Source organism: Ornithorhynchus anatinus, chromosome 8 (genome assembly GCF_004115215.2).
Source record: "Ornithorhynchus anatinus isolate Pmale09 chromosome 8, mOrnAna1.pri.v4, whole genome shotgun sequence".
NCBI classification, from domain to species: Eukaryota; Metazoa; Chordata; class Mammalia; order Monotremata; family Ornithorhynchidae; genus Ornithorhynchus; species Ornithorhynchus anatinus.
In genome coordinates this window covers 40,723,561-40,741,729 of record NC_041735.1, presented here as the reverse complement: position 1 = coordinate 40,741,729, position 18,169 = coordinate 40,723,561, and the positions used below count along the sequence as shown (strand labels likewise).

Here is an 18,169-nt window from a genome sequence, read left to right as displayed (position 1 = left end):
CCTCTTCATAGTGAACCACAATTAGTAGGATAGTGTGTCTATTTTAAAAAAAAAAAAAGAAAAGAAAAGCACGAGATTAATGTGAAGTAATTTTCCCTGTCAGTCAATCAATCAGTAGTATTCAAACATTAGGGAAGCAGGGTGGCCTAGGGAAAAGAGCATAGGCTGGAAAAGTCAGAGGACCTGAGTTCTGTCTGTTGTATGACCTTGGATAAGTCACTTAACTTTTCTGTACCTCAGTTTTTCATCTCTGAAACATTCTACTATAAAGTTATTTAGGCAAAATGTATACACCTAATATGCGATATAAGTGTGTATACACATACACACACTCACACATTAATATTGGAAAATTGATTTTCAGGATTTTAGTCCTTTGAAACCAGGTTGCTACTCTGCATTTCCTCACCCACAGTTCATTTTAAAAATGAATTGTGTTTAAAAAATACAAATCAAATCTTTTAAATATCTTGATTCGTCTTGTTTTTCCTTATACGTTCTTTGAAAAAATGGACCCCAGGCGACATCGGAATCCGTCCTGTGTCACGGTCAACAAATTAATCCAAACCACTTGTGTGTTGAATTGTCAGAATCTCCACTGACATCAGTAGAATGAAGAGATATTTTGGAATGTGATATCTGAATGTTCTGGTCATTTTTAGATGTCGTAAATGTTTTCTTGGGGCTTTTCTTTCTTCCTGCTCAGTAAAGAATGTAGAGGTTACTTGGCAAATGCCCATGGTCAGTTTTCCCTTCTCTTGCATAATACGTCATTATTCTCAATCCAGTTTGGAACAGTTATCTCAAAACCAAAATTTGGATATTATAAATTGGGGTGGTACTGGCGTCAAATACCCTATATTAAGTCAAGTTTCTGTAACACTGTATTATACACCCCAGGAGTTGTAATGATATAGAGGACTAAATGAATACTTGTCATTTGCAAAGGACAGAATTAACATTACTAAGAAACGTTTGCCCTGCCAATGTTTTGTTTATGAATCATAAGAAGGCTAAAATCAAACATGAAATTTTAAAAATGTACAACCTATTTTTAACTGAATTAAAAAAAAGCACGATAATTAACTTCCCCTGAAGTGTGCATATATTAAATCCATTTGGAGGGGAAAAGTCAGTGATTGTCATGGAATTTTTCCAGGCTTCTGAGGGACTGATTGGTTGCAAAGTATTTTAATTAGTTACTTCCATCTCACGGGAACACCTACAGGAAGAAGGGAACAATCACGAGACTTAACTCTCTGTTTTAAAACTTTTAAGATACTTTTACAAGCCTTTAAGAAGTTTGAAGCCGTTTTGTAATATCTATAAGACATTCAAAACATTCATTCATTCAGTAGTATTTATTGAGCTCTTACTATGTGCAGAGCACTGAACTAAGCGCTTGGAATGTACAATTCGGCAACAGAGACAATCCCTGCCCAATAACGGGCTCACAGTCTAAATGATGGACTCAAGTTATAATAGAATGTTCTTAAATAATGTTAAATTTTGTATCGTAGCAAGGGAAAAGGAATATTTACTGCCGACGCTCACATCTTTTTTTATCATTACTGATTTTGTTAATTTATACACATAGATTCTCCAAAAGAACTATAGTAACCAGAAAAATAAAATGTTCACTGTGTACTCATTTTTTCCCCCTTGAATTGTAAGGTTCCTAAATGGAACCATTTAAAAGTCATTGATTTGGTTGTCAAATGTACTTCTTAGTACCATGTTTCTTGTGTGTCTCCAGAGCACCTGTCAAAATACAAAAGAAATTGAGACTGAATATTTTTTTTTTCTTTACAAAAAATTTCTTAGATTTCAAAAGGGCGTGTTATGTAAAGGTCATGGAAGAATTTTTAAACCAACTTAGGTGTTTCATATTATGGGTGTCATATTATGGTAATGTATTTTCTTCTAAACTGTTTTCCAGAGCAAAGATGGAAAAACACCATTACACATGACAGCGATTCATGGTAGATTCTCAAGATCACAAACCATTATCCAGAGTGGTAAAAAGTATTTTTTTGTTTCTGCTTTTAAATGTAATAACGAATATGGAAATAAAATTTCCTCATTCTTGAGAAACTGCTAAACAATATCCTCTTGCATTTCCCTGAACTCTAAGATAGAATAAAAGATGCAGCAATAGGTCCTATGAAAATAAGACTAGTAGAATATATTTTGGATTGTTCTGTTATTACTCCCCTCGACTTTATTTATCTGCATTTGAATTTACATTTGAAAGACTAAGCTTTGACAGTTTTGAGTCTTATTGGCTATAATTGATGTTTTCATTATCTTGGGTGAAGACCAGTTTCTATACAATGCATTTTTTCTTCAAAATTGAAGGCTAGTTCTAATGAATTCAAACCTGTCATTGAGAGGGGGCTGGAAGAAACAAAAGGAAAATAAGATTATCAGATAATGTCCGTGTCAGAGAGTGGAGTTGGGTGAGTCATCACAGCTGTTTGGTAGTGGCCTGAGCAGCTCGACCCTTTACTCAGCTGCTAATCAGCATGCAGAATTCACTCACCCTATACTCTGGAGTCACAAAAATATCAGTAATTGGAAGGGGGTCTTATGACACATTTTTGGAGATAAGTTATAGATTCGAGATTCATCCATAACCAAGAGAATGGGCAGCTCTATCCATGTCCTCCCTGAACCTTTTAGTGCCACCGTAGAAGACAGCTGGTGTCCTGGATGGACCAGCGACATATGTAATTCTAATATGTGCCCCTCTCTACTCCTCTCTTCCTTGCCTATCATTTTGCTGTCCTGCAGTGAGTATAGATCAGAGGCAAGCAAGCATTGGACCCCGTGGGCCACTTTGAATTTTGTGAACAAGATGTGGGATGTAAAAGAAACTTCTTGGCTTCAGTGGTGAACAAGTAGCAGGGGGAGATTTAAAAGTAGCTGTTCTTCTGTTTGACTGCCACAGATGCAGTCAACAACTTCTGACCACCATGGCCCCACTACATCTAACAGCTCTTGGGACCTTACTTAGGGCTGGCTTTAGATATTTGTCCTTCCAGGGGAGGAAAAAAATTGTCACCATTCCGTCTACCATTATGCCAGTGTGTTACACTTCCTTCAAGGTTTTGTCCAGGATTCACTGGTACTTGCAGGAGAATCTCAGACGTTAGCTGGATCAGCATTGAATCAGATCCAGCACTAAGGCCTGAGAAGCATCTTAAAGATGTTCATTAAAACTGAAATAAAATCTCTGTAGAAGGAATCTGACTTGACTCACACTGAAAATGCGACTCACCTAGATTTGTATAGGTGTGTACTTATATCCCTCTGGGTCTCACAAATTATTCTTTATTGTAGGAGCGGAAATAGATTCTGAAGACAAGAATGGAAATACGCCTTTGCACATAGCTGCTCGCTATGGCCATGAACTACTTATCAACACTCTAATTTCGAGTGGTGCCGATACTGCAAAGTAAGTGACACTTAATGACATGACCATGTGAGTAAGTGGACTCATGTGACGTGCCCAAGCGTAGTGCAATACGATTTTCATTTCACCACCCAACTGTTCTCAGCTACCACGTTGAAATATTTCATAACTTATTATAGCAGAAGTTTCTTTTGGAAGCAAATTAGAAAAAAAGGCATGTTTTCACTTTTTAAGTGTATGCAATTTTCAGCAGAATACCAGTTTATGATAACCCATTGTATATCACGAAGATATTGTTCACAAAACGTTATTTTTGATTGTTTTTGATATAACCAGCATGTATCCGTTTTAGGCGGGGTATACACGGCATGTTCCCTCTCCATCTGGCGGCACTAAGTGGCTTTTCGGATTGCTGTAGGAAACTGCTTTCTTCAGGTAAGTGGTTCCTTTTATATCCCTGTTGGGCTTAAAGGGCAACAGTCATTATTCCCAGTTTACGCAGTGAAAGTAACGTAACTTTTCTCCGAAAGACATTCCTTTCTCACTGAATCCTGAATAGTGGTATTTTGCTGGGTTCATAAGTTATTTTTACAATGACTGGTTGGAATTTTAAAGCAGAAATGATAAAAATAGATGACTAAAGCACTACTGAAAAATAGTTTAGAAAAACGTCGCATCCACATGGTTGAATTGCTAAAATTGTAACCGAACGAAATGTGTTTGGTAATGTAATTTGGAGCATCTCTAAATTCAGTAGTTTTTAATGTGTAAAAAATTTGTAATTTTGTGGGACAAGGGGGCATCGCTGGATAAAAGTTTCTCTGATTATTTGACAGTACATTTCTGTGTGGTGTCCTAAAAATCCTATTAATTTTCTAGGATTCGACATAGATACTCCAGATGATTTTGGTAGGACCTGCCTTCATGCGGCTGCAGCTGGAGGGTATGTTACAGTGCAACTTTCTTGTGGAAAAGAAAATTATTCCTCACCGTTTGTCCAGTTCAAATCCCCTTCAATTAAGAATCGAAAACTATGCTGCAGAAAATGATTATAGACTGAGGGAATAAACCCGATAAGAAGGGTTAGATCTTGTTGCCTCCTGTTATGTTCTCTCCCAATCTTCCTTTCCCTTGTGGTCAGCTAATCCAGCAGGGTTAACGGTTTTTAGAAACTATCCCCCTGACCTCAGCGTTTTACTTTGTTCTCTTCCCTCCACTCTCCTTCATACTGAGGTCTTTTCTCTCACATTCAGCCCTTTTGTCAAACACTAAAATAATAATAATAATAATAATAATAATAATAATAATGTTGGCATTTGTTAAGTGCTTACTATGTGCCAATCACTAATCTAAGCCCTGGGGTAGATACAGGGTAATCAGGTTGTCCCACATGGGGCTTACAGTCTTCATCCCTATTTTACAGATGAGGTCACTGAGGCACTGAGAAGTTAAGTGACTTGCCCAAAGTCACACAGCTGACAGATGGCGGAGCCGGGATTAGAACCCATGACCTTTGACTCCTAAACCCGTGATCTTTCCACTGAGCCACGCTGCTCTAGAATGATTATCAGAGCAGGGGCAGGGGGCAAAACTGTTCCTGTTCTGCCCATTGCTTGTCATTTCCCCAGATATGTTGCTTCCAGGATAGACGGGCTGCATCCTACTGGGCGTACCGGGGTTTTCTCTTTTATTAGGGAGCTAGGAAGAAACCGTCAGGAGGCACTGCTGTCCTTCCTGTAATAATATATTTCGAGCTACTGGTGGTTTTTGCCCAGTTGAAATCTCCACCCAACATGTTGTGAAAGGGATGTTACTGATGAGTAAATACTGTCATCTGATTTCAGGTTTTCATCAGTTTGTAAATAGTTTTCAAAGCCATGTCTTTCTCTTTCTAGTCAGTGCTGATAACTAGAGATCTGTTATAATCTGGGGAGTAGGAGTAGTAAGTATATTAAGACTTACTCTGGAAGAAGCATCAAGATAAAGGACAAGTTAAACAGATAAGACAGGCTTACAGTCTAAATGGGGGTAAACAGACTCGTAGAAAAATAAGCAGTGAAAAATGATGTAATAAATTATAAAATCAACAATCCAAAATAACAATAATAAATAAGTCGCTAGAAACAGTTGATGGAGGAATCCTCGTACTCTTCAGGGCTCTAGGAACAATCTAGGCGCCTCAGTCAACTGTACTGAGCATTTACTAGGAGCAGAGCACTGTACTAAGCATTTAGGAGAGTACAATATAATAGGGTTGGTAGATATGTCCCCGCCCACAAGTAGCTTACAGTCTAGAGGGGGGAGAAGTAAATCCTCCATTTTCTAAAGCAGATTGAAATGGGTTCTAATCATTCAAATAAAATCCATCAAAATACTTAAAAGGCTAAGGAGAAGAGGAAGTATTTAAGCTAAAATAAACCTTGAAGCCTTATCTCAAACGGGCACCCCAAAATTAAAATTCAGTAGCTATCAAAACACTAAAGGAAGCAGAGCGTTATAACAGGATTGCTGTACTGATAAGGAAAAATAGAAAAACACACCCATATTATAAAATAGTGAATTAATATGACATATTCTCCAGTGCTGCTTCCAACTGCTGAATGGGACACATATTATTTTCTGTTGTCAACTCTAACAGTGATATTGAGCACCTATTGTGTTTTGAGTACTTCTTCTAAGACAATACACCAGAAGCAAAAGATATTGTCCCTCCATCTGTCCTCCTTACAATTTAATGAGGAAATAGACTTAAATTATTTACAAATAACAGGAGTAGGAAGAATAAGGATCTACCAGGCTAGTAGCACAAGTGTGTCAGATGAAATAACCGAATAAATAATTGAACAGTTGAATATTTATTAAAAATAGGTAAGTGCTGAGGATAGTTATAAATATGTAAATGATATTGATGGCTGCTGGATTGATCAGTAAGTTGTATTTATTGAGCACTTACTGTGTGCAGAGCACTGTACTAAGTGCTTGGGAGAGTAGTATATAACAATAAACAGACACGTTCCTTGTCCACAGCGAGTTCACAGTCTGGAGTGGAAGACAGACATAAATATAAATAAATTGCAGATATGTATATGAGTGCTGTGGGGCTGGGATGGGGATGAATAAAGGGGGCAAGTCAGGTTGATGAAGAAGGGAGTTGAAGAAAAGGAAAAGAGGGCTTAGTCAGGAATGGCCTCTTAGAGGAGATGTGCCTTCAATGAGGCTTTGAAGATGGGAAGAGTGATTGCCTGTCAGATTTCAGTAGGGAGGGCATTCCAGGCCAGAGGCAGGACGTGGGCAAGAGGTAGTCAGTGAGATAGATGAAATCGAGGAACAGCGAGATGGTTAGCATTAGAGAAGCGAAGTGTTCGGGCTGGGTTGTAGGTAGGAGAGCAGTGAGATGCGGGGGCAAGGTGGTGGATATAAAATCAGTGGTGAGGATTTCTGCTTGATGTAAAGAGAAATTGGTAGCTAGTAGAATTTTTTGAAGAGTAAAAAGATATGAGTGCTTAGTACAGTATTCCGCACTTAGTAAGCGCTCAATAAATAATATTAAATGAATGAACGAACATGATGAGCAATGTTTTAAGAAGATGGTCCAGACAGTCAAGTATAGAATTAGATGGAAAGGGAAACAAGTTGGAAACTGGGAGACCAATGAAGAGACCTGGCACACTATTCTAATAATGACAAGATGATTTCCAGAGCTTAGAACAATGCTTGGCACATAGTAAGTGCTTAACAAGTACCATTATTATTGCATAACTCTTTTTTCCAATAGAGCTCAGTATCTCATCTGTAGTATTTCCTTCTCTCAAATAGAATTCCTGTGATAGATATTTTTTCCCCCATTGGTCAGGTAAAGTTATAGGGAGGCAAAGATTAAGTGATTTGACCGTGCTCTGACCAATGCTTTCTCCTCTATCAGAGATTACATGCGCTAGTTAACACCGTGTTTCCTGGAGTATAATGGTTCTATTCTTCAGACAAATAAACTCATCCAGGACTGTAGATAGGATATTAACTTGTGACATTGGCATTTGTCTCTATTCAGAAAGAATTGTTCTTTTACCTATAAACACACATAGTGGTCAGCCAGTTTCTGATTCCTTCTAGATCAGGCTTTGGCCAGGGGTTTTCTTTTTTGGTATTATGGGGTTGCGGAGGGGATGGGGGACCGGGTATAGGTAAAGGAATGGGCTGAATGCTGGGAGTGTGGTCTAGTGGAAAGAGCATGTCTGGGAGTTGAGATATAGGAGATCTGGCTTCTAGTCTCAGCTCTGCCACTTGCCTGCTGTGTGATAATGGACAAGTTACATAACCTCTCTGTGCCTTAGTTCCTTCATATGTAAAATGGGGATAAGAAACCGCTTCTCCTTTCCTCTTAGATTGCGAGCCCTTTGTGGGGCAGTAACTTTACCTGTTCACCTATTGTCTTCTTATATTTTTCTTCTATCTTCCCCAGCCCTCAATGAGTGCATATGAAATAGAAGTCAAGAGGCAGCTTTTGCCTACCGCTGAGAAATTGCTCCTTCTCCTCCTTCGTATTTGGGGTTTTATGATGATCCTAACCCTTCCCTTGCCTTCCCCCCCCCCCACCTCCCCAAGGGTCTTTCCCCTTGTGGGGTCCCTGCCTCTGAAGGCAGGCAGTAAAGAGTCGGTTGGGCTGGGGCGGAGGCGGGTGGTGTGTGGGGAAGCAATGCAGTTGTAACCCCAGAAGCAGTGGATGGATATAGGACCATGAGAAAGCAGCTCCAGAGATATAGTAATGCATTTCCAGCATCTGTACCAGAACTAGTGATGGAAATGATAGGTTGATATTAATAATGTCATGATTTATTTTATCTTTAAACCTTCTCTCTGCAAGTGAGTCTATTTATCCCATTCTCATCTATCTGTGCCTTTTGTCCTGTGTTTGAGGTGAATTTTTCCTGCATATTGTCTGCATATTGTATGCTGTCTTACCAGAGCATATTAAAACACATTATGTTCATTTTTATCCATAGACTACTATCTTCTTACCTATGCTCAGCTCCACACCCACTGGCCCTTACGATTGTATTTCTTCTTTTGGGTTGTTGAAATGCTATTTAATATTAAATCACATCTGCTTGTGATGAGTGAAATCAAAGCGGGCATTGCTGGGTGCCATTGGATCAACTGCAGAATGCAAAATGCATCATTTTGTTTTTCAGACATGGAAAATTATAAGCCAAAGTAGCAATAGGATATAGTGGAAAATTGAACGAATGATTTCATAATGAGAAGCAGTGTGGCCTAGTGGAGAGAGCACAGGCCTGGGTATCAGAGGACCTGGGTTCTGCCACTTGTCTGTTATGTGTCTTTAAGCAACTCATTTAACTTGTTTCCCTCAAGTTTCCTCCTCTGTAAAATGAGGACATGTACTGTGTCAAATCAGATTGGTTTATACAGTGCCTGGCACATAGTACAGTGCCAGGCACATAGTAAGTACTTAAAAAGTAAAAAATAAAAATAGCAGTATTAGATACCTGCCTTTGAACAGAACATCAACTAAATTCTCTTGTGCCTCGTTGTAATTCAATCCTTTGTGTCATATACTGCTCAGGAAAACTACATGGAACTCATTTTGATATAATTAGGAAAGCGCATAGGGGTCAAAAGGAAAGAAAGCTCCCTAATTCCCTTATGTCGATCTTCAGGAAGTACAGATGGAGCATTTGCTTTTAGTGGTAATTTCAACATTTATATTTTTTCCTGCAATTGTTTAACAAGTGTTTACCTCTAAGACAATGCTGACTTAAATAATTGGTTCGGTTCCACTTGAGAATAACTCGCCAAGTCTTACTTTCTGATGTGTGATCTTTCAAGGGTTATTCAAAGATAATTAAAAACGAAAGCTTTCTTTTGTCTTTATTAGGAATTTGGAGTGCCTAAACCTTCTACTGAATACTGGTGCGGACTTCAATAAAAAGGACAAATTTGGGAGGTAGGGTATAATTCATCTTAAGACATGAAATAGATTTTTAAATACACTATTATCCTTTCTGTACAGTTGATATAATTTAGTACTTTTCACTCTTCTATTTTTAGCTTTCATCTTCAATTACACATGGGAGTTCCTAACTGGAATGTACCATCCAGTAGAATATTTAAATTAATTCAGTCGTATTCATTGAGCACTTACTGTGTGCAGAGCTCTGTACTAAGTGCTTGGGAGAGTGCAGTACAACAATAAACAGACATTCCCTGCCCTCAAGTCTTGGGACAACAGAACTAGGTAGCATGAAATCCAGAGCCTCAGGACTCCAAATTAAATGAGATGCAAATTTATTTGAGGAATTCAGGCTGTCATCAGTTTCTGAGGTCCGAAGGACACAGTGTAAAATGGAGTTCTTTATGAATTTTTGGATGCCAAGGCAATCTTCTTCCTATTTTTCTGCATGTTTAACCGCCTACCTAGTCCACCAGTAGGTTAAAATGTATGGTAGAAATCAGTTTGAAGGAAAAAGCAGTTTTCTTTTAAATACCTAAGTTTTCATGTGTCTGAATCTTGTGTGAAATTTGCTTTTGACTTGGACTGCTATTAATCAGTATACATTCATCTTGATTTTCATATTGAAATGGATACGAAAGAACTCCATTACACTATGCTGCTGCCAACTGTAATTACCAGTGCCTGTTTGCTCTTGTGGGGTCCGGAGCGAGTGTGAATGACCTCGATGAGAGAGGCTGTACACCACTGCATTATGCAGCTGCGTCAGACACAGATGGCAAGTAAGTGCTGTGTAGTGCAAAGGAAGGGTATTTTACCATGCTCCATTTTTGTGCGCTGCCCTTTTCCCCTCCCTGGGCTTCTATTCCTTTTTGGGTTTGAAACATAAATTATGATTCCTTAAGAAGTAGTTGACTAAAAGCAATATTCAAAGGCTGTTATTTATAATATATCTTCTCAAAGAGTTTTAAGCCAAAAGGATTTATCACTTCGGCAACGAAGTTTCCCTGTGTCTCCTTCATAATAAGAAGGGTATTTGAATGTTAGAATTTTTCCACTTGATTTAGTTTTATGGAAATCTTAGAGAAGGCCATCCTATCTTCTTTATCCAGGATCGAAACAATTTGGAGAATTAAACATCCAGATAATCACTCCCCGGAGTCATCTTTAACTTCCTACCCTCTCTCCCTTTCCCCTGTGCTCTCAGAAACTGTCGAGAGGATTGGATATTTGCAAAAATGACAGATTTCCTGAGCAGCTGAACTGAAGCCTTTGGATTAGAGTGGGGAAATCCATGCCAAAGCGGGGTTTTTTATTTATTCATTTCGTTTTTTAATTATGAAAACTCCAGTGCTTCAGAACTTAAACCCGTATTCCCATTGATTCTGAAGCTGAAATTCCTGTAGTAGAGTATATAGAATCAGTTTTATTTTGTATCCTAATTTGCAGTCTCTTTTTGATGTGAAACACAGAATCTTAAGCTTTGAATGTGGTTGTCACTTTAAACAGGTGCCTGGAATATTTATTAAGAAATGATGCAAATCCAGGGATCCGTGATAAACAAGGATACAATACAGTTCATTATTCCGCCGCTTATGGTCACCGCTTATGTCTTGAACTGGTAAGACTACTTCATTATGTATAAGAAGGTAGTGAAAGCCTTTTTTATTAGAAAGTTAATTGGTAGGCCTTTGTTTAGATGAATGTATAAAATGGGAATATAATTTTAAATTTCAGATAAGTGAAGTAAAATATTTAAATATGAATTTCTGAGAAAGGAATAGCAAATTTAACATCCAAGATGTCCCTTAAGCAAGACCTAGAATAGGGAATATTATTTTTATTGGAGAAATACTTTTTTTCAAATCAATCAGTGGTGTTTATTGGGTGCTTTGTTTTTAATTAATCAGTGGTATTTATTGGTTGCTTACTGTGTGGAGGTCATTGTAGTGAGTGCCTGGGAGCTCAACAGACATGTTCCCTTGCCCACATGGAGTTTATAGTCTATGGGGGAGACAGGCATTAATATATTTAAAAAAATCAATATATTGCCCAAAGGATACAGATCCAAGTGCAGAGCTGATACAAAGGCACTCGTAAGAATGAATTTCAAAGATAAATTCCAGATCAGATTATAGCAAAGTAGTTTTATATAAATGTAGGTGTGGAGGCAGCATTTAATTCTTACACATTGGTTAAACTGTATTTGTGACATGATATAAAATAAGCATTTTTCTTTTGAAATTTGTTTCAGATTGCAAGTGAAACTCCTCTAGATGTTGTAAGTGTGTATATTTTTTCATATTATAAAGACAGTGTTAAAACAGTGTCAGTGCATGTATATATGTGTAGTCTTGCCTTCAGGCAGATGTTTAGATTAATTGTGATATTTGTTAAGCACTTACTGTGTGCCAGGCACTGTACTAAGCACTGGGGTGAATACAGGCAAAATTGACTTGAACACCAGCTCTGCCCAATGTGGGGCTCACAGTCTTGTCCCTATTTTACAGGCGAGGGAACTGAGGCTCTGAAAATTGAAGTGACTTGCCCAGGGTCACACAGCAGACAAGTGACAGAGCCGGAATTAGAACCCAGATCTTTCTGACTCCCAGGACTGTGCTCTGACAGAGCCAGAATTGGAACCCAGATCTTTCTGACTCCCAGGACCGTGCTCTGTCCACTAGATCATTGCTCTCAGATCTATGAATGTTATCTCGGATTCAGAAATTCCTGTTTAAAATGTCAGTTTGAAAACTATCGAACATTTTTATCTTGCAAGTCAAAAAGATGAAAGGAATATAAATGTGAAAAAGATTGAAGAGCCCTGTTACCGAGAGTATTTCCCAAGTACAGTTTCTCACATTTAAAAACCTTGTTGTTTTTTTTCCTGTTAGCTAATGGAAACCTCGGGTACAGATATGCTAAATGATTCAGAAAACAGAGCACCAATAAGCCCATTGCACTTGGCTGTAAGTATTCAATTTGCAATCCCTGTGATAGTTTAGTTTCTAGTAAGGGTATTTATTAAGTGCTTACTATGTAAAAAGCTCTGTGCTAAATGTGGGTTCAGATACAGATGAGCAGATAGAACACATCCCTGTCCCACACAGAACTCCCAGTATAAGAGGGGAGAAAACAGGTGTTTTATTCCTATTTCACCAGTGAGGAAACAGATTCAGAGAAGTTAAGTGCCTTGCCCAAGGTCACACAGCAGGCGAGCGTACAGATTTCAGCCTTGAGCTGTTTCCACTGGGCCATGCTGCGTCCCCATTCCAAAAGTGTTAAGCTAAGATCAAGTTTAAACTCTGGATGATTGTATTGAAAAGAAGGCTTTATTGTATTATTTATAAATAAGGATAGCTGACTAGTGAATAATTCCTTTTTTACGAGAGACTTGGAGATCTGGCAAATTGTACAAATCTAGAAGCACCCCCGCCTCAGCTCTTAGTGGCAAAGTCCTCGTATACTCACTTTTTATCCAGATATATTGCTAAGGAATAAAATTGGTCTTCCTTGCCCCCAAATCTTTAGATTGCAGACATAATTTTACATAACTTAAAAATGCTTAGCATATGTTTATAAGGTCAATTTCGATGCATTATTATGAATATTAAAATAATTTGTCATCTTTGGCATCCCCATGCCTCAAAACCCTCCACACTGGATTTTAAAGCACTCAATCACCTTTCCCCCTCCTACCCTACCTCGCTTCTCTCCTACTACAACCCAGCCCACTCAATAAATATGATTGACTGATCTTAAATTTTATTTAGTCAGTCTTTTAGAAGCCTTTGCTACTCTATTCAGTGCTTAATAATCTCTCCATCGTTCATTCTGCTTCCCCAACGGGAAGGCGTCTCCTAAAATATGACACAATTAAGTGGCATTTATTGAGCACTTACTGAAGCCTAGGTACAGTTTTACTTAAGTGCTGGGAGATTGCAAGCATAGCAAGAACACATCTAGTCTGTTGGAAAGGACAGTAAAAATGACTGTGTATGCGGATAGTGAAAGCTAGAAAAGCAACCGTGAATCAGGAAGCTGTACAAAAGCGTCAGGATGAAACAGCTGAACAAAAAATTGGGTGCACAGAAAATTTCCAAATGATAAAATCAACACAGATATGCAAATATTAATTTGCTCTGAAACATGGACACCCATTCACTCATCCAATCCCCACTTCCACCTGCTGAATGTAGATTCTCGTGGATCCCCATAAAAAATCAGCATGGATATATTCCTCAGCTAGTTCCATCAGGGAAGATGTCTTCCCCCTGTAATTTCAAAGAAGCAAGGAACTAACTTTGGAGATTCTTTACAGAACATTGCTTCAAGTCAGTGAGAGGTTGTTTAGTTGTGTATCCAAAACATTTTCGTCAAAGAAATTGCTAGCGATAATGAATTTTTAGAATTTAGCTATAGTACGATTGGATTTTGGTTTCATATGTATCAAGAGTAAGTTTGTTCCTAGATGTTTTTAAAATGAAGAGGTTTCAAAAACAGATCCACTTATTAAAATTCCATTTAATTTTCTCCTAGGCCTATCACGGTCACCATCAAGCATTGGAAGTATTGGTGCAGTCCTTGTTGGATCTTGATGTGAGAAATAATAACGGAAGGACCCCTCTGGATCTTGCAGCTTTTAAGGGACATGTTGAATGTGTGGATGTACTCATTAATCAGGGAGCATCAATCTTGGTCAAAGATTATGTTGTGAAAAGAACACCAATACATGCTGCAGGTATTTCATTGTCCCTTTCCAGTAATGGTTTCCAATTATTTCTAATTAGAGTGTGCAGAGGTTCTACACTGGCATAAGCTGGCGCACCTGAATGTATTTTGCATGAGGAGAAAGTGTTTGTTTTGTGTAATATTTAAACCTTTGGAGTGAATCTGTTTTTAGAAATCAGATGCACTGCAATAACATATGTTGCATCTTTTTGGGTAACATGGAAATCTGCAGTGCTAGCATTATCAATTAGATGATAACGTGGGGTTATTCTTCTTACTGTTCTTTGGTAAGAGCCTGACCTGAATTCTCTTGGTCCTATTTCTACATAGTATCATCAAAACAAGACCTCTGGTTTGTCTCATGGATTTATTCCCCAGCATTTGCAGCACAGAATAATTTTAATGAAGCATCCCATTAACACATGTGTAGAAAACATGTTTGAAACCAATGTATTAATTTGTGAAAGGATTTATTATTACTTAGCAACAGCAGTACGTTTTGTTATCTAGTGAGGTTTACAAAATGGTAAAAAAGATAGCTAAGGGAGAGTTTGATGACACTCATTCTGTATCACCAGTGAAATGAAGCAATGAAGTAGTACAACCATTTTTATTAAAATTAGTTTATTTAGCTGACCTGAAGTTTTCAGCAAGGAATGTGAAGGTCAGTTGTATGATGTGTTTTTGCTTCTCTGGTAAATGGTTCCTTTTCAGTAGGCAGCATCATGATTTCTGGAAATTGATGTTTAAAAACTGGTATATGCACTCTGAAAGCACACTCCAACAAGAGGTGAAACACAAAATATTTTGCTTAGTTATTATAATGTTATGGACTGCTCAACAGACCGAAGGAAAGTACGATTGTTTAGGGAGAGGAAAGGAAGGAATTCAGTGTTTACTCCAAGGACCTTGCTCCCTTTTTGCAGTGGAAAAATTTGGAAATGTTGGGATTCATTTAATACTTGTAAGAAATATTACCTTTTGAAGTGATGTGAGTTGATTGTCAAGACCTCTCATAGGTCACCAATGGCAAGAACCTTCACAATGAATCCAATGTCCTCTATTCCATCCTAATCCTCCTCAATCTCTCAGCTGCCTTTGACACTGTCAACAACACCCTTCTCCCTGGAACATTATCCAACCTTGACTTCGCTGACACTGTCCTCTCCTGGTTCTTCTCTTATCTCTCCAGCTGCTCATTCTCAGTCTCCTTCACGGTCTCCTCCTCTGCCTCCCATCCTCTCACTGTGGGAGTCCAAGGCTCAGTTCTGAGTCTCCTTCTATTCTTCATTTATGCCCACTCCTATGGGGAAGTCATTCGCTCCTGCAGCTTCAATTACCACCTCTGTACGGATGCTTCCCAAATCTCCAACTCCAGCCCTGATCGCTGTCCCTCTCTGCACTCTTGCATTTCCTCCTGCCTTCAAGACATCTCTACTTGGATGTCCTGCCGTCAGGTGAAACATAACCTGTCCAAAACAAAACTCCTCATCTTCCCATCCAAACCCTGTCCTCCCCCATTATTTTCCCATCACTGTAGACAACTCACCATCTTTCCTGTTTCACAAGCCCGTAACTTTGGCGTTATCCTTGACTCCTCTCCCATTCAATCCACATATAGTCTATCACTAAATCCTCTCTGTTCAACCTTCACAACTTTGCTAAAATATGCCCATTTCTCTCCATTGAGACCGCTACAGGGTTAATCTAAGCACTTATCCTATCCTGCCTTGTTTACAGAATCAGTCTTCTTGCTTTCCTCCCTGCCTCTGTCATACTTCACTCTGTTGCCCAGATCATTTTCTGTAAGAATCTCCAGTGGCTGCCTATCCACCTCCACATCACAGACTCTTTACAGTTGGCTTCAAAGCACTCAATCACTTTGCTCCCTCCTATCGCACCGTCTCACCTCGCTGCTCTTTTCCTACAACCCAGTCCACACGCTTTGCTCCTCTAATGCCAACCTTCTCACTGTACCTCGATCTCATCTCACTGCCAACCTCTGACCTGAAATGCCCTCTTCATATCCAGCAGACAATACTCTGCCCCGCCTTCAAAGCCTTATTGAGGACACATCTCCCCCAAGAGGCCCTGCATCTCCCTGATTTACTTCCCTTGCTCACTCTGCTTTGCCTCCAGCCCCACAACATTTAGGTACATATCTGTAATTCATTTGTTTATATTAATGTCTGTCTCTTTCTCTAGACTGTAAGCTCACTGTGGCAGGGAATTTGTCTGCCAACTCCACTGTTGTGTACTCTCCCAAGCACTTAGGACCATGTTCTGCACACGTTAAGCGATCAGTAAATGCAATTGATTGATTGTTTGACATACTTCCCAGGATGTTGATGTGAATGCCTGGATCCTATCTGATTATAGGGCCTGGCAGGTTGCACTTGTGCAAACCCGTGGAGGCCTCTATTTGCAGATTCATGCAGATTCATGCAGCCTCATGACTGTGCTGTATGGAGATAGGTTGTACAAGATGCTCCTTGCACTCTAGGATGTTTGAGCATTTTCCCGTTTGTGAGAATATGGGAAAATTGAAGTTAGAATCCATATACAGTAGTAAAATAAAATAACCCCCAAACAGCCAGAACTCTGAAGAAACTATGTAGAAGCTCATACTTTCAGATAAGCAGCTCATAAAAACCATCCAGGATAGAGCAACTGAGGTAATATTGTAAATCTTGCCTGTATTTAAAAAAATAAACAAAATGACTTCCTTATTTAATTTAAGGAAGGTATTTATTTTCCAGGCCTTTACGTCTTTAATTGAAATATTATCATGCTTCTCTTTGGTCATATTAACACTGTATTCATTCCTTAGAGCGTTCTGTAATGTTTCTCTATTTGAGCTGGCATCTCTCAATTCCTAAATGGCATTCTCCAGCGCTTATGTTTTTAAAGAGACCCCCCACACACACACACTGAAGGTCTAGCCCCTACCCTGTTAATTTGATTCTGTAAATTGATGCTTCAATTTTAAAATCATGAATGTGAGTGTGGTTAAGAGTTTTAAAGAATTTTTCAGTCCCGCTTAAAAAGAAGCATTTTGGATATTTGGGTGCCTTTGAGAATTGGTTTCTTCACTTTAACTTCAAGGAGCAATTATAGGTTAAATAACTGTTGCTTTCCTAATTTTTTTTAGAGAAAGCAGCATGGTCTAGTGGAAAGAGCTCGGGCCTAGGAGTCAGAGGACATGAGTTCTAATCCCGGCTCTGCCACAGGTTTGCTGTGTGATCTTGGGCAAGTCACTTAACTTCCCTGTGCCTCAGAAACCTCATCTGTAAAATGTGGATCACGACTGTGAACCCCATGTGGGACAGGGACTGTGTGCAAACTGATTACCTTGTATCTACCCCAGCGCTTAGAACAGTCCGTGGCACATAGTAAGTGCCTAACAAGTCCCATTATTATTAATAATAATAATGTTGGTATTTGTTAAGCACTTACTATGTGCAGAGCACTGTTCTAAGCGCTGAGGTAGATACAGGATAATGAGGTGGTCCCACGTGAGGCTCATAGTGTTCATCCCCATTTTACAGATGAGGTAAAATCATTGGAGAAGCAGCGTGGCTCAGTGGAAAGAGCACGGGCTTTGGAGTCAGGGCTCATGAGTTCGAACCCCAGCTCTGCCACTTGTCGGCTGTGTGACTGTGGGCAAGTCACTTAACTTCTCTGGGCCTCAGTTCCCTCATCTGTAAAATGGGGATTAAGACTGTGAGCCCCACGTGGGACAACGTGATTCCCCTATGTCTACCCCAGCGCTTAGAACAGTGCTTGGCACATAGTAAGTGCTTAACAAATACCAACATTATTATTAGGTAACTGAGGCACAGAGAAGTTAAATGACTTGCCCACAGTCACACAGTTGACAAGTGACAGAGCCAGAATTCGAACCCATGACCTCTGACTCCCAAGCCTGGGCTCTTTCTACTGAGCAGTGCTGTATTATTATCACCATCATTATTAATATGGCGATAATAATGATAATTATTAAGAGATGTCAGTCAGAAGTTTCTAAGGCTGAATCTGGGCTATTATCTTTTTTT

The 18,169-nt window shown here is 39.1% G+C and overlaps 1 protein-coding gene across 4 annotated transcripts in view; it reads left to right on the top strand.

The window, feature by feature from the left end:
• Positions 1–18,169, top strand: part of ANKRD28 (ankyrin repeat domain 28) — a 128,486-nt gene that overhangs the window by 92,309 nt on the left and 18,008 nt on the right. For all 4 annotated transcript variants that reach the window (XM_029070362.1, XM_029070363.1, XM_007666181.4 and 1 more), the window contains 10 exons: positions 1,940–2,018; positions 3,343–3,457; positions 3,768–3,850; positions 4,295–4,358; positions 9,309–9,377; positions 10,025–10,165; positions 10,893–11,004; positions 11,638–11,664; positions 12,278–12,352; positions 13,923–14,124. In XM_029070362.1, the coding sequence (XP_028926195.1) occupies positions 1,940–2,018; positions 3,343–3,457; positions 3,768–3,850; positions 4,295–4,358; positions 9,309–9,377; positions 10,025–10,165; positions 10,893–11,004; positions 11,638–11,664; positions 12,278–12,352; positions 13,923–14,124 (967 nt within the window). The remainder of the gene's footprint in view (positions 1–1,939; positions 2,019–3,342; positions 3,458–3,767; positions 3,851–4,294; positions 4,359–9,308; positions 9,378–10,024; positions 10,166–10,892; positions 11,005–11,637; positions 11,665–12,277; positions 12,353–13,922; positions 14,125–18,169) is intronic.